This window comes from Platalea leucorodia (genome assembly GCF_965183815.1).
Source record: "Platalea leucorodia genome assembly, chromosome: 1".
In the NCBI taxonomy this organism is placed as follows: domain Eukaryota; kingdom Metazoa; phylum Chordata; class Aves; order Pelecaniformes; family Threskiornithidae; genus Platalea; species Platalea leucorodia.
This window is the reverse complement of record NC_138823.1, coordinates 39,911,099-39,928,846: the sequence shown is the minus strand read 5'-3', so window position 1 is coordinate 39,928,846 and position 17,748 is coordinate 39,911,099. Positions and strand designations below refer to the sequence as shown.

Sequence of the window (17,748 nt, the reverse complement as noted above, 5' to 3'; positions counted from 1 at the left end):
ACACAGAGTTACCTTGCTGAATAACGGATGTTTTTCCCACACTGCAGCAAGTAAGATGATTAGGCTCACAAGCCATACTCTGAATAAGCTGAAAGCATGGCCACAGGCTCCTTTTCTTCTCTCTCCAGAATTAATCCTAAAAACTATATTAGAAGTTGTGTCTGAGCAATGAAAAACCGTATTGTAAATCACTTAGAGCAGAGAAGAGGTCTACTGAAACTTCTTTAAGACAAATTTTTAAACCATCTGTTGGGTGAGTGCTAGCCAGTTCTAGGGTTCCTATACTTTGCTTCTGACTAGAGAACTCGATGGAATATGTCAGGTAGTATAAGGAACAGACAGAAGTTTGCATTTCATTGAACACTGCAGACAGCAGTTGCTTTGCTTACTGCTCTCAGAGCCCTGAGAGCACCCACCAGTTCTGCAACCCCTTCCCACCTTCGTAAGGGTTTGGCTGCCTGTGTGCAAGCGAGCTCCGACACCCTGCACCTGGGACGAGCCTGCTGTGAAAAGGCCGCATGAGAGACCTGTCAGCAGCCTTATTGAAAACTTTTGCCCCTTGGCTCAGCAGCTGCATTTAAGTGCACTTAAGCTCAGGCCCTGGGCACGGGTCCCTGCCTCAGCTGTGCTGTGGGTATGTCTGTGCCAGGCCATGGATCTCGCTTATCCTGACCCTGACTTGCTGACATGACCATACCAAGTGGACACAGGTTGCAGTAGCCTCCTGATTTGTGACTGTCACAGATGGAAATAAAAAGACAATGACTGTTAATGCTTTATCCATAGTATCTAAAAGAGAACAAAAATACACATCTGCTCGAATAAAAGTTTATTTCATGTATCATAGAAAAATCATGGATACCATCAAATAAGGCTTTAAAAGATAAAGGATATAAAGGAAAGACACATACAAATTCATAATAAATACACTGCTCTCTCATCATATTACACACAATATTCCCTATGGTTACACACTTAGGAACTAATTACTACCATTGCAGGTAGCAGACATTTCACTTGCAAGATTGATCTGTATTTTTAAGGCTAAATCCTGCCCTCCTTACTTAGGCAAATTCTTAGAGCTATTCCAAAGAACTCAGCCTGAACAAGAAGACTGGACTTAGTTTTTAAGTATCTTAGCTGCTACACTTAATATGCAACTGTAGAGCATAATCCTCTTTTTACACTTGGTTCTCCTCAGGAGTCAGCTACTATAGTTAATATAAAGTTACCTATATTAAAAATGAGTTCCATTTACTGAATTTGGCTGATCTGACAAATGTAGAAATAATCTGCAATATCACATGTTTAAACTTGTAATTACCTGGTAGTGTCTTTCTGGTAGTCACAGTTAATGTTTCCTTATAGTTTCTTAACTAATGCATTTCACCTTCTCTTATGCAGTTGTTTCATGATAAAAGAACAAGTTAGAAAGTCTTTTACTTGAAAAACCTGAGAAACGTACCAGCTTTATTCAGATATGGTACTTGAGAGTATAAGGTACTACAAAACAGAGCTGAGGTATAAACTTGAATTCTCCTTAAACTCCAAATCCCTATTGATGTTAACAGAGTTTGGAAGCTGTGCAACAGAGGAGAGTTATATTTGATTGTCTCATGTTAGTTCCTTCTTGGACACCACACAAAACCACTGAACAAAATTTTCACTAAGTGTGCAGCGAAGGAAAGAAAAAAAAGAAAAAAGGTAGCACAGTGTATTGAATGCAACTGCTATTATCACATTATGTGAACATTAATAGGTTTCTCACATACATTCATCTGCTGTTTGAATTCCAGCTGCACTAAACTACCCAATGAGACAGAAAGAAACTACTGTCTTTACTAAGTTAATGTCAAACTACCTCTTGACTCAAAGTGAGAATTCTATCCAATAGCTACAGGAAAAGTCAGACTACGTAAAGAAAAAATTAGGTCCGCATTCTTTTAAATACAAAGAAACGGATGTCTGCATCTCATATCTGTCTGCTGACTCCAGTTACTCTCACATAAATTCTTAGAGGACACATAGAAACTGAATTTGAAAAGAACAGAAAGTGGAATCAGCACTTAACTACGCCCTCCAAACTTACTTATTTTCCCTGGTATTTGCAATGCTTAGTTTATACTGAATCCTCATATTTATGTAGACTTCACAAGGTATAAGCACTCCAAACAATGCTGAATGTACAAGAGAAACAGTTTCACAAATGGGATAGAACATGTGCTTTTTAGGCAAAAATGTGTCTTTGCTATCATGCCTCCTTACTATTTTGGTCATTTTTTCAAATGACAAAACAGTCCCTGTCAAGAACTTGGTTACATAAACATATTTATGACAAACCCAAGAGTCTCATTTGTTACATCATTTGAAAAGGATAAGATCTTACTAAAGCAACGCATCTAAGCCTCTAGTGCTCATAGTCCACAACATTTTGCAACGATAACTCTAATATTTTAAAATGTATTAATACAGTGTTTTTCCTGGTACTAAACATGATTACTTCCAAGTTTATAAGCATAATCAAGACCTCTTCCCTGGAAGAAAAATGCATTTTTCTGTAGCTTGCCTTAAAGTGTGATCCAAGACAATTATTGTTACTGAATGTAAATTTTTGTATTAATGGTCCAACAGTGCAGAAGAAACACAGGACAAATCATTGTAAAGGAAAAGAACTGTCCTGGCTTTCTGTCACGTGCAGTGCACTATATCAGCTTAATTACGCAATGCTGGCAAATAATTCCATTTATAAGTACCAACACTGCACCTTTGACACGATACTCAATCAAAAAAATAGATTTGCTGAAATGAAGAAAATGTTCCTGTATAAATTGGAGTATAATTATAAATCAATTCTTTTCTTTCCTCATCTTCACTGGAAAAACGGTGCACGCTCTTCCGGGCTGTAAAACAATGTAAAAGTACAGATCACTTTACTGCTATTGTTATTACCAAAACCCTGTATTGGGTTTGCGTGGCAAGGGTTTGGTAGCAGGGGGGCTACAGGGGTGGCTTCTGTGAGAAGCTGCCAGAAGCATCCCCTGTGTCCGAGAGAGCCAATGCCAGCCAGCTCCAAGACAGACCTGCTGCTGGCCAAGGCCAAGCCCATCAGTGACAGTGCTAGTGCCTCTGGGATAACAGATTTAAGAAAGGGAAAAATCTGCTGCGCAACTGCAGATCGAGAAAGGAGTGAGAATATGCGAGAGAAACAACTCTGCAGACCCCAAGGTCAGTGAAGAAGGAGGGGGAGGAGGTGCTCCAGGCACCGGAGCAGAGATTCCCCTGCAGCCCGTGGTGAAGACCACGGCGAGGCAGGCTGTCCCCCTGCAGCCCATGGAGGTTAATGGTGGAGCAGATATCCACCCGCACGCCGGAGCAGGTGGATGCCCGAAGGAGGCTGTGACGCCATGGGAAGCCCACACTGGAGCAGGCTCCTGGCAGGACCTGTGGACCTCACACTGGAGCAGATTTGCTGGCAGGACTTGTGACCCCACGGGGGACCTACACTGGAGCAGTCTGTTCCTGAAGGACTGTGCCCGTGGAAGGGACCCACACTGGAGCAGTTGGTGAAGAACTGCAGCCTGTGGGAAGGACCCACATTGAAGAAGTTCATGAAGGACTGTCTCCTGTGGGAGGGACCCCACGCTGGAGCAGGGGAAGGGTGTGAGGAGTCATCCCCCTGAGGAGGAATGAGCGGCAGAGGCAACGTGTGATGAACGCAACCCCTATTCCCTGTCCCCCTGCGCTGCTGGAGGGGAAGAGGTAGAGAAATGGGGAGTGAAGTTAAGCCCAGGAAGAAGGAAAGGGCGGGGGGAAAGTGTTTCAAGATTTAGTTTTTATTTTCTCATTATCCTACTCTGATTTGACTGGTAATAAATTAACCTAATTTCCCCAAGTCGAGTCTGTTTTGCCCGTGACAGTAATTGGCAAGTGATCTCTCCCTGTCCTTATCTCGACCCATGAGCTCTTTGTTATATTTTCTTTCTGCTGTCCAGTTCAGGAAGGGAGTGACAGAGCAGCTTTGGTGGGCACCTGGCGTCCAGCCAGGGTCAACCACCACACCTCCTTGACAGTATCTTTCTTGGCAACGTAAGTTATTCTGTGTAGCATAACAGCAAATGGAATTACAGTAACTTGTATGTGAAGAACTGTGAAGATACATCTTCAGCAAGCTGGTTACAGCATATGTTATTACTGGGGAGAAATTTAATTATTAATTTAAAGTCAAGACTGTATAAAAATATTTATCCATGAGATCCTGGCAGTATCTACCAGAGATACAAGTACTTGTAATACTGAAAAAAATGCATCAGAGTATCAGCCTACTGAAAGTTGCAGTGCTAGCATGGACTGTGCTGGTGAGGACAATAAAAACTGAATCCTTGTCTGGTTTATCATGTTGGCAACTCTACACAAGTTAAAATTAACGATGGATGGATATGAAAATGATATTTCAGGAGAATGGTTTAGTTACGAAGTAATCATAGATGAGTGTATTTTTGCCAGCTGAAAACAGTTTTCGTTTTTCACCCCATGGTTTATTTTTGAAGTTAAGGAAGACATTCTGCCTTACATTAGCTAAAAACATCAATTACTCATTGCAACATTATGATATGAAGTACTCAGTAGGAGCAGCGGTACACAGATTGGAGAAGTAATGAAGAATAACTCATAATTTGGTATATGAGATGGGGGGTAGACACATAGAGGTGGCTGACACAAGTTTGCTCTACTAGTTTGCTCTAGAATTGAAGGTCAACAGGTCCAAAACCTAGTGACACATCTGTGTGATACTATGCATAAGCTCATTATATGTGTATACATATATGAAAGAACTCACATGCACTGTGTCTCAACAGGACTTACAAGCAGAGTTGGCACTTATTTTGCCACATTTGCTTGGATATTGGCCTGAGCAAGCTTACTTCTGCCTGTAATACACTGTGCAGGCAGACACTAGAGACTGTAGCAAGCAAAACTAGCATACATGCTGCATTCTAGTATTAGACTACAAAAGAAAAAACAGACTCATACTATACTTTCTTCTATTTTCCCCTTTTGTCTTAGTCTCCTTTAAGTATGCTATCAAAATTCTTAAAATATAGGAAGCTTATGGATACTGACGAGGAATTTTATGTGATTTTGCTACCTTTTTGTAAAGGGGAGTAGGACTACATTATGCAAAAAAGAGCCTTGAACTTGTATGAAGCACAGCTCTTATTTCTACACTCTCACTGACCAGGTCAGCACAAGTTGCATTTCTTTAAATCACTGTCTGCTTTCTCCAATTAGGTGACTCTTTTGATTAGAGATCAAATCTAGAGACCAAACTCAGTTAGGTTATTGATTATGTTCTTCATAGTCCAAATCGATCAGGTAAGACAATTTCATAAATAGTCAATTTAAAATATGAAAAGTATATTTTGGCAGCATGGTTTAGTAAGGATAAATAAAAGGAATAAATTAAGTTTGATCCCTTCAAATACTCCTGTGTTTATATCCTGCTTATTTATAGAAAATAGACCAGAAGTGTCATAAATTATCAAAATTTTACACATTAGTTACTTCTAGCTTCTTAGGGTATAAACAAACAGATTAGAAGCTCTGTAAAATTCAAAAACTTCTTGTGCTGTCTATAGTATATAACTGTTGGGCACCATATTGCACCCCTTTGATACATCCGTATACTGTCCAAGCAGTATTTATAATCTTGGTGCATATATTTTGCAAGCAAAACTGAGATACATTGAATGACTGTAACTCAATTTGGAACTGAAGAAACCTCTAGAATTATGAATGAAGTATTTTTTTCGTTTCATTGTCTTTGTGGAAGGGAGGCTAAAATGTTACAGTGATCATTTGAAACAGTAGAAAGTCACAGCACAAACAATGCTTTTAAGCCAGTCTACTCTAAAGAGTTTATGGAATGCCTGGCCTTTTGATGTCACTTTTACTAAGCCATTCTATTTCTAGTATCCCTTGTGTTTTTTATAAGCCTATAAAGCTTGCACAGTAATCTTCTCAGAAAGTAGTAAGAGGTACTGAACTTTTGACAGCTGAAAAAGAGGTCTGTTGTCTTCAAAGATTTTCACTAATGCCTCACTCTAAAAAACAACATTTACAGATAATAAACTTTTTACCTTCATTAATGAAGAAGTCAGCTATATAATATGCTGCTTTTATAGCTGATGGGGAATGTGGAATGCCTGGTGAATTCTTCCACTCAAAAGGATTTTTCTCTGGATGCCACTGGACACCATAAATTGGATATTTGTATGCTGCAACAAATACAAAGCATGTAAGCAACATCTACACCTTAAGAATTATGTGCTTAGTCTTACTGAAAAAGAAACTCAAAGGATAAGCTACAAAAATACCTCACTTATCAACAGTTTCACAAAAGCTTAAAGAGCAAGTTGAAACACTGTTAAAGTCATAGTAGAACTGAAGGAAAAAAAATGGATATTGTAAAAGAAGGGTCTCATTCCACGCAAGAAGATTTTTGTACATCACTTTTTTGATTATTCATTTCAGAATTCATAGAGAGAGATATATATACTAAAAAATAATGTTACAAGTGTATCAGTCTCGAAACTTCCTATCTACTGCCAGCATCACTCAACATACAATATTCACAGCCACACAGGATACCCCTGGCAGTTCCATGGGACAGATCCAAGTCTTAGGATCTCCTTGAAGGCCCAGACAGGCCAGGGGCAGCTCCTATCTGCTCTGCGCCAGGCCTGATACGCGCAGAGGGAAGCCAGCCCTTAACTCTCTTACAGAGAATAGCAGCACAGCAGCTGATGACTGCTCTGCGATAAACCGCTTGCAGGCATGAGAGATGTCTGTCATTAGCCTAATCAGGTTTTCTGATCAAACTGCTATTCTTCCCTTCTGGAGGCCAGCCAGTATGCCATACAGAAGAATCCCATGGGCTGACAGCTGGGCCTTTCTGTAGAGCTGCTAGTAGTGCACTGATCAAGACAAACCACCCCCTAAAGAGCTAACTTGTTTCCTGAGCTGAGCAAGCCTGGTGCAAAACATACGCAACACAAGGTAAGTAACACAAAAGGCTTTTGGAGGAGGGCAATTACCAGTACTCCTAAAGTAATGAGGCATGTCACTGTTACCTCAGTACCCTGAATTGTTCTTCCCCTACAACAAACAGACACAGAGCATCACAGGAATGCAAGCATAAGCAGACAGACAGAAAGCAAGGTGCAACAGAGGTACATTGCCCTGCCGAGGGATTACACTACTCCAGGACCAGTGCTGTGCACTTCCCATCACAGCACTTGAATATTCCAGTGCTAAAGTGTAACAGTGTATCTGAAAGGGGAACAGTGGGTGAGAGAAGTAATTAGGCTCACAGATATGTACTCAAAAGATAAAATATCCCTGCAAACAGAGCATGTTCCTCACAGCCAGAGCATCAACAGGGCTGATGCTCACCCTGCTAACCTAACAGCAAGCTTGCAGTACAAATTAACATCAATGTCACACCACCTCTAAAGAACTAGTTTGTTATAGTCACAGTTTACAAAGGAAATTCATTTCCCTACCTTCCATAGTAGATATAAACTCCACTCCATCATTGGTGTTAGTGGTCAGAACATTATAGAACTTATGAAGCTTTTCATTCTTTGTGAAATTCTGTGATAAGGAGGGGGGAAAAGATGTTATTTGCTCATTCATTTCTAGTTTTAACAGAGCAAATTTGTGTTCAGGAAATAAAATGATCAAATACCTCCATGGAGAGGCTCCACATATGAAAGTTTGATGTCAACGGCTCAGTAGCAAATGCATGTAATACATCATCAGGGAAATTCTTGAATAATCTACTGTCTTTTGCAGCTATTACAAAGAAAAATGAAAAAAGGATACTGTCCATTACCCAGGCTGCTAACAGATGGACTAATACTGAATGGGAAACAAATTTACTAAAATACTGCATTTAACTTTTTTCTGTAGTGTAACTTTATGATTTTAGAATACCCTGCAATGAATCAGTAGAATAACTACAACAGGTTTCCAATTTGCTGTAACCACTGTCCTCCAGTCTTGACCCAGAGAGGACCCAACTTTGCTACCTAAGTTCTCACTAAAATAAGCATCATTCTTTGCCACTCATTTCAGTGACCTTTCCATTCACAATGAGCACAAATGACAGAATTTGTGAATGCCACATGGTCTGCAGATGGATTACTCACAAATTAAAAGATTCAAGTGTCAACAGAGGCCACATTTTACCAGTGTTGCTGACTGGCACAGCTCTATCTTAAAGGATCTCTCTGATTTCAATATTGTGCAAGTGGGACAGCGATGCTAATATTCACCATTAGGAAAGATGCAATCTGAAAAATTTAAAGTCACCTGCTCTCCTAGTTTGACAGGTTTTGGACCTGTGAAGTTTGTTCAACTCGGTAACAAAAAGGAACCTAAACCCACATTATTTTTGTAGGTCCAAATTACCAAATGACTCAAAGAGCCACAACTGTGTTTTTTGCTGACTGCTGTTGGTTTAAAATGGCTTGTGCTCACATCTCTGCTTTAGAAGTGACAGAGTTGCACTGACTTTATAAAAACAGCCATGGCAACTTAATAAGAAAGAATTTAATAAGATAATAATCAGAAATCTCCCAAACATTCACCCCTGCGTATTTATCATGAACAAAACAAAACACCTCTCAGCAAAACCCAGACATGGGATGTAATGGATTTTTCACCTGAGGTAAAGTTCAGAGGAAGTACAACACCATCTGTCTTGGTATGAACAAGTAAAACTTCACCACTTGTGAGATAGGTAAGCTCTTCGTGTCCAAGACATGTTCCCCATATTGGGAAATAATCTCCTTTATCGTTAGCCTGCAAAATAAAAAGCAACAACATAAGGAAAAAGTACTGAAGATTTACAGAAAGAAGACTGAAGAGAACTTCCTACCTTTTTCACTCTCTCTTGAGTAGGTGAGAAGTAAAACTACTACAGTAGTACAAATTGCTACCAAAGGAATTGTAATGGTTCAATTACAATTGAAATAAACACAGACTCCCTTAGTTTTTCTTCTAAAATATGAAGGCTAGGAGATATACACACACCCATTGAAGCAGTAAACTGAGCCTAATGTTGATATTAATTTGACTGTTCAGTTCTACAAAGAAGTAATGTTGAGTAGCCTAAACAGAAACCACAAAATAGCAACATTTCTATAAAAAGGGTAATCATAAGAAGAGACACAAACCAATCTGTCGCCATTTTGAGGAAAAGCCTATTCATTATCATTCATACTTTTATATGAAGCATGTTATGATCACATAGCAAGGGCCTTTTGCAATGTCCATACACCTGTGTCCACACCCATCTGTACTAACAAAACATACAGTCTTAAGTGACAGACTTATATGCTTAACTAGCAGGTTTGGACCTGTGTTCCAGAAAGATAAATTGTGAGTTTAAGCAACACAAAAAAGTGACAATCATTTTCAAAAGAATAAAACTTGGCAGGTAAGTGCAAAAACAAGAGAAGAAAGCAAAAAGTAGAAAAGGAAAGCAAAAAGAGAACACAACTAGCTTCCCATCACTTAACTAAGCACAGTACATACACACAGCGGAAATTTGCATTTTTGTATGCTTTATTCCTGATAGTAAGCACATGTTGGAGACTGGAATGTTTCAGAACTCCTGCTTTTGTGAAATCTGAGTAGTCTTTCTTAACTTGTTTCTAAATATTTTTAAGTTATGCATACCACCCGCCACCCCCCACCCCCGAAGAGCTGCTGCTCAAAAGCCATTTTTGAGAAAGCTGATATTACAGGCTTAGAATAAAAATGTTACCCTACTGCATTACAGATAGTATGGTAATAAAAGCCCATATAACTACTTCTTCTCAGAGCTAAACATGGAAGATTTACAGAAAGAAGGCTAATAGTACTGCAGAGTCTTCATGACCACCCATCATGCATGGCTAGACACAGGACTTGCAACTCCACTGTCTGTCTTTCATATATGTGAGGAATAAAACCACTAAAGGCAAAAAATAGACTACTGTTTAAGAACAATTACAACTGAAGTGTAAACATTTTGTGCCCCCCCCCCCCCCCTTTTATACATTAGCCTGCAGGCTAAGCATATATCAAACAACACTCAAGACATCACATTTTAAAAACTAATTTAAAAGCTGGAAAATGGTATTTCATTTAGGTTTTTACCTAGCTAGTAAAATTCAATTGACTTGGATGGGGACTAGCATTTCACATCCTCTATTCATATTAAAGCAAAGCCAGACCAAGTCATTTTTCATTGTGAACATTTGGAAATGAAAAGAAGCCGTCATACGTTTTAAACAAACATAAAATTCAGTCAATTCTGTACCTGCTAATATATTCTTGACTATGGTAGCTTACCTTACATTAGTAAAACTATCAATATTTTATAGTGTTAATTAAGTCGCAAAAGATGAAAATCAAAACACACAATCATCACAAACAGCACAGTAAAAAACCCCAACTTTTAAGAAAGGTTTACTTATGATGAACCGAAAATTATTTTCTGCCTTTTACTCACCTGAAGTACACACGCCATCTAATAAACCTGCCTCTCTGATCATAAAATTATGACACATGCAATTCAGTTAATCATTGTGAAATGTCAACACAATTTTGTAATAGTACTGCAAACCATGAGAAACCCTTGCCCCAGTACTGAATACCAAGACACAGGCTGCACTTCACCCAGGGAGCAGTTTCAAAGAGACAGATGAGATGATTGTCTCACATAAAAGTGAGATAGTCTTTGCAAGATTCAGGTTTAAGGCGACAAGACTAACAATCACCACGAATAAAGACAGACAAAAGAAAAACAACATTTGTGCCATGGGGACTGAAGAGTAGGAAACTTAATTACTGAATTGCAGCAGCTGACTGGTCCTGTGAATGCCACTGCCTGCGCTTTCCTGGCCTCCTGTTGGAAAGTCGGCAGCAAGGGTAGAAGATGAATTCCTCACTGCCAATGAATGCTTCTACCATGGTAACAGTTTAAGCACTGCTCACAACTGCCTCTAGAATTGGGCAAAGTTTTCCAAAGTATGACTTCTGTGACAATTTTAATCAGCGTTAACCGAAAATATAATAAAGCCAGTAAAGAGGAAAAAAATGAAGAAAATTTACATTTTTATTCCATCTGAATACAGAAAATCCTTAACAAATCATAAGGATTGTAATAAAGCTCAGTGAATCTCCATGCCTTTCCAGAAAGCAAATTTTACTTCAAAATGTGTTGATTACTATCTGAAAAAAACCACCTCTTATGCTCTAAGAGAATTAAATCTTCAACAAGGATTCAGAGGCTTCCTGATGTTCTTTGAAAGAAACAGCTTTCCCAGAAATTTAATCTTTTCTTAATAAAGCTAATGATCATATAAATATTACAAAAATAATTACTATAACCTTTCAAGTGTTCTTCCCACTTTTTTCCATGTTATAAATTAAGCTAGTGTTCACTTTAAATATCTGCTATATTTACAGTTACCAGCACAAAGAAATAGGTAAAATGATACAACATGCTAATGTAGATCCCTCATCTGCATCTCCCAAGATATATTTAAATCTACTTATAGATAAGTGAGAATAAAGGTGTTTGACTAGCTATAACACATACATAAAGGAAGGCCTTAATGTTATATTATTGTAAATCGGTTTGAGAGTCTCTCTAGAATTCCTTCTGAGTCTAAACTTCAGTCATAAGACTTCTACAAATGATCACATTTACATACATCTTTGTTCAACATTTAATGTCAATGGATACTATGGGCTTTTGGAAGGAATTATTGTTACTTTATTGAAAGTTCCACACAGCCATAAAGCTCCAGGTACAATGAATAAATGATACTGTTCTCACTCGAAGAACTTGGGAGTTTAAGACCATGACACAACATATAACAGGAGAGGGTGTCAGGAGTCTGAATCTTAAGCTACGAAATGATTCTTTATGCAGAAACCAGCAATGAGCTACTTATTACCGGGCTTACAGTTAACACACTGGATGCCAATGGAAAACTATGAAAATATAAGCCTCCCTGTCATTTTGATCCCTGAACAGTGACAATAACAAGAACAGACTGTTCCTTAGTAATTACCTCTAATGCCTTGTGGTAAAATATCTTAGCAACCCTGGAATATTCTGAAGTCTTAAGATCCACACCACCTCCTGGAAAAAGCACCCTGAAAGGCAACATCCAAGAATCCGATTAGCAATGGTGATCAAACTGAAACCTGGACAATGTACACAGAGAAAGGTCTGATAGTGGTTTTAAGGGTAGGATTCAGGTCTAGATTAAGACATCTACATTTCAGAAATCTATAGATAGGAATGTAAGCTTCCCTTATGGACAGCAGGGGTCCAGTCAGAAAAGTCAATGGAGGCTCCAATATGTTTTCTAGAGCAGACACCTACCTGGTCAGTAGGCTGAACAGCCCTGTAGGCTCCACTGGCTGTACTGACTAGCACTCCGTTAATTATGTGAGTTTAGACAGCTAGCGCACACACAGGCAGCTAGGTTTAGGTGTCTTAGTCTTTAACTGAATCATATCCTAAATCTTAGTGTTCTTCCACTGAAGAATGGTTATTATCACAAAGTAGTGACCGAGCCTAGTGCAGTGTAAGGAAGAGGAGAGTAAACAGAAAATACACACAACATACAGATTTCAGCTGGTATACAAAAGGGTTGCTTGCCATGACTCTGTCAAATCCTGTCCTGACTCTTAGCTGGCTCTCCCTATCACTTTAAAGTCCTGGCCCCAATCTTAATTCATCCTGTTCAATTTCAGTAAAGAAGAACTGTGGCCCTGGCAGAGTGATCTCCTTATTGAAGACAACACAGATGATCAAAAAGTTTTTATTAAAAAGGAAAAAAAGTATGTTTGGCCATAACCTTTGGTCACACAGGATCTAATATAGCCAAAGAAGACAAAGCAATCTCAGAGACAATTTCAAAGAAATAGTGCACAATCTTTCTCCACCACAAAAAAAAAAAAAAAAAAAAAAAAAGAGCAGCAATGGCAATTCTCTGTGTAGCTCCCCAAACCCAAACAGCACAAAAGAAAAAGACTCAGTACAGTCTAGCAGAGATTTCACATGTACATGTGATGACATGGAAAGTAATCAAGTACCACCAGAGACAGTAACATGAAATAGAAGAAGCCTCTTCTGGCTGTTACTGGAACAGTACCCGCAGAACCGACAGAACTGAATGTGTGAGCGCTCTGTAACCCACTGCAGCAGAACCCTAACTAGATTTACTCAAGCCACATCCATCAGTTGCTGATTGTTTACCAAAACGGCTGAAAGATTTCCTCTACATTTCTGTACTCTGGAAAGGGCAACCTGTATCAGTGAGATACTAACAAGCAGCTAGAAACAACTAACATCTCAAATGATCTGAAGCATTTGCAGAGTGAGTGTGCGTTTAAACCCTCGTGACCAGGTTTATTTTAAGGTGCATGATGCACAGGATCATGCAAAAGCCACCAAGTATTTGGTGGAGAAGTAGACCAGTATTCACAAAAATATAAATCAGATTACTCTCCAGTGCCAATATAGAAAATGAATACAGCTGATGGTATTTTCAAAACAGGCCAGATTATAGATTTCTACAGACATCTAGTTAGACAAATAAGGCGATCCTTACCTGGAAGTGATAGAAAATTCACTTCACCTGTTCCTTTTGTTCAACCCAAAAACTGGCCAATACTAATTAGGAAAAACAATTATCATTTCCGGTAATGCAAAAAGGAAGTAACCCATTAAGTAGCAATGATAATGGTTTGACATTGTCATAAGCAGATTCAAATGCAGCTACCTGTATTCCAGTCTCTCTAACTGATTAGAGCTGACAATGTCTACTGTGAATTTCAAAGGCTATCTCAGGAGTACATTGCTATATTCATAAAATTCTATCTCTACTACAGTAAATTTCATGATTTTAAGAAGGTGGTGTTCAATAATAAAATGATTTCCAACTGCAAAGAACCTGGAGCTAAGCTCTTACAACATGAAAGATCAATGTATCTCTTTCTTAATTTAAGTTTCCACAGAATGTAAAGTCCTTCCCTCTAGAGATCTTACTTGTTATTTACACACAGCTATACTGTGGAAGCCATTAGCTGACAGTGGAGGACAACAATAGGAAATATAGACCATCCTGACCCACCTACATAGCACAAATCCAACTACCAGTCACTGCAAAGGCAGAAGGGAACTGGATCTACGTGCCTAACACCCTGTACTGAGGTAGGTGGTGAGGTAGAAGGAACAGGAGACCCCATTGGTGACAGTCCTTCTGGCAACCAAAGAGAGGCCGGCAGCCAGGAGAAAGGGATTAAATGATTCATTTTGTCTCCAACATGAGGAGTCACAGGGAAGAAAGTGTCACTGTCTTATATTTGCTTATACTACAAAGCTGTCTTAGTGTACAGGGCATGCTGTGGAGCGTAAGAGGACAATGCTCTCCCCAGACAGCCACAGGTCTAAATCTGCAAGTTCTACACATGCTGATTAACATTCTAGTATATGCATGAGCTTAATAAAAATATTCACGGTTTATGATGCTCGTCTCATGACTACAAGTAGCCTAATTGCATGCTATGGGCTCACATACAATCAAGCCTGTGAAGTGTGGCATCAACTGATTTAACTCTTCTAAAGTGCACTTTTAGCACAAGGCAAAAATAAAAGGTTTTGATTTTGCTTAGTCCACAATTAAAATGTGTTAAATTAGATCACATTATCCCACATTTAAAATGTAGGAAGAACACATGGGTGGACAGTTGCCATAGGTCAGCCAAAAAGTTAGAATGTTTGTCTAACAAAGACCTAAGCCACAGCATCACAACAGGCAAAACGGGCCATTCCAGTAGCAAGAGAGAAAGCACCGAAAGAGAAAAGGGTAGAAGAGACTGGAAATCAGAAACTTTTATGATAGAGGATATACAGAGAGGACTGGAAGAGGGAAGAAAGGATAGGAACAGGGATGAAACACTCAGCAAGTGATATTAAATATGAAAATTAAGGTGATCACTCAAATGAGGAAAAGGAAAAAAATAACTAACAGGAAGTGAGCTGTTTCACTTGTACAATTGTTAACCACTATAAATCCACTTCTCTCTGCCTGCAGACAAGTACAAGAGAATGCCAAAATGAGCCTTGGCACTGTTGCACATTATCTGACATATGCTCCTCAAGGAAGAAAAGGAACCAGACAGACATCAGATGAAACAGTGCTCTCTGTCTTAGAACATATTTACATGTCTGCAGCGCTCAGCACAAGCTCCTGAGAGAGTAGAAAGACAGTGTTCTTGAGAATATGGCAGAGCTCAAAACCAGAACTATCACATCTTTCAACAGAAAATCAGTGCTCAAAACTTACCCATTTATAGAGTGGAATATTTTATCATATTCTTCATCTGAAAGATTTAATCTGAAACACCAAGAAAACAGTTACAGAACACATATGAAATATACATATTTAACCACAAAAATATCATCATTATTGAACAGAAACATGGGACACAAAAAACAGGTAGAAAGCATACTTCAAACAGAATAAAATAGTCCCAAATCAAATGAAACATTTCACTTGAAACAGCTCAGTAGAGACTGAGGATCCACACGATTGAAAATAGAACCCTATCACGTACAGTTCAGGATTAGGTACTCTGAGACCCCTTTGCAGACCCTTGTTAAATTTAACATTTATATGAATGGCACGGTTATTATTTCCTGCAGACTGGCAACTCCGGTTTCCAATTGATTCCAAGAAGGGCAGAGCTGCAAACAGCGGGTCACACCCATTTTTCAGCAAAGATATAGTTGAGAGGTGGAAAGATGAGAAAGACCTCAGCATCAGCAAAACATCAGCAAACCAGTATGATGGCTACACTCACGCAGAACTGCTACACTAGGTATATTCAAAGCATCCAGCTTTGCTGCATCTAACTTAGTTGCCAGAATTAGAAGCCTCCATTCATCGATGAAGCTTCTGGTCCGCAACCATTCTGAAAGCTCCACCAGCTACATGAAGAACACTGGCTTCTGATTCAGGCACTTAACTAGTGCTCTTATTGGACTGTGTAGGTACATCGTATTGTGATTTTCTACAGCTGCATTAGTATCATTTTTAACTTCTGACAATTATCATTTTAACATCTGATTTTAGTGCATTTACTATCTTATAGTTAGCTGGCTATGTTGACTATGAAGCATTGTCGCTTCGTTTACTACTCTGCTACTTTTTACCCAACAACCAACATACAACAACACATGGAGTTAATGACCCATAGTTTGAACAGAACTGGACTTCAGTTTCTTCAAGAAGTACTGATAGCCTTCCTCCATTACTTGAATTCTAGGGCTACAGAATGTGACAAAAGATAGTATGCATATATGTATCTAGATATCTATGTGTGGGGGGCACTACACATTAGATTCAATATAGCTAACTTCAAAAACCACAGATGCAAACTATGGAGGGTAATTTTACAGGTTAAAAAAAAAATTTTTTTCAAAGAAAGGTTATTATCATAAGAAATATTAAAAATTAAATGTTCCAGTCTGCTTTTGTTCTGATTTCTAAAACACCCTGAAAATTGTGGCATCTTCAAATAGCCTTCAAGGAGCTCTAAACACTCAGAAAAGCAGCACAACTGCTTTCTGTGTCTCTAAGATGACACCCTTACATTAAACAATTATTACCCACTTGTAAGGATATAAAAATCTACCTTATTGGCACAACTCGGGCACCGGCAGATTCCAGAAACTTCACATATGAAGCTGCAATATAAGAACTTCCAAATCTGTGGAACTTCTCAAAGTGACATTCCTGCGACAATATCCCTGAAGGATCCAAGAAAGAAAGTTAGCACTATGCAAACAGCCAACGCTACACACCGAAAGACAAAGTTAAACTCCGATTTCCTATATGCCATGTCACAGTGTTACATTTACTGCCTGAAAGAATTACAAACACTGAGGCAATATGGGGCATCAACTACAATGCCTAGTCACAAGGTACCAAATAAACACACTTTATCTGACTAAGACTCAGCTTCCCTGGTTTAACTATTTAGTACTACTTCTCTTAAATAAGTTATTGGTATTTTAAGATTTTTTTTAAACCAAGTATGCGTAACGTAACGCTGCTTACAAAAGCTTTAACCAAACCTGCGCTTCAGGAGACCTTTCGCTCCACGCAGAAACCGGGTCGGTGGTGGAGCCGTCCCCTCCCCCAGGACAGCGAAGGCAGGGCGCCAGGCAGCCCCGGGCCGGCCGGTGACCCCCGGGGAGCGGCCGCCGGCAGCCGAGGGACCGCCACCCGCTCCTGCCGGCTGCCACCGTGCCGCCCCTGCCCCCCCACCGCCCCTCACCGATGATGGGTCTCTCGTTGCCCTTCTCCAGGCGGCCGCGCAGCACAAGGGAGGCTGCGGCGGCGCAGCGGAGCAGGAGGGGGAGGAGGAGTGCGGCGGCCGGGACGGGAGGACGCCCCATGGCCGCGTCGCCCGCCGCCTCTCGGACCCCAGCGCTCCGCTCAGCCACCGGCCCTGCGCGGCGCAGCGGCCCGCCCGCCTGACGCCGCGCCGCGGGGCACGCTGGGAAATGTAGTTCCGGCGGCGGGGCCTGCGCCCGCCGGGAGCGGCTGGCCGCGGCCCCCCGAGGGCCCCCCCCCCCCGTCCTCAGTAGAAGCAACGCTCGTATCACTG

General features: G+C 40.0%; 1 protein-coding gene across 1 annotated transcript; it reads right to left on the bottom strand.

The window, feature by feature from the left end:
- Nucleotides 1–812: 812 nt before the first annotated feature.
- GGH (gamma-glutamyl hydrolase) lies at nt 813–17,603 on the bottom strand. The gene is made up of 9 exons (XM_082320772.1): nt 17,416–17,603; nt 16,771–16,885; nt 15,420–15,470; nt 12,132–12,216; nt 8,727–8,865; nt 7,748–7,854; nt 7,563–7,653; nt 6,138–6,275; nt 813–2,900 (listed from the first exon to the last, which is right to left on the bottom strand). Exons 1-9 carry the CDS (start codon nt 17,534–17,536, stop codon nt 2,779–2,781), a joined length of 969 nt encoding a protein of 322 aa, XP_082176898.1. The 5' UTR covers nt 17,537–17,603; the 3' UTR covers nt 813–2,778.
- Between the last annotated feature and the right edge of the window lie 145 nt (nt 17,604–17,748).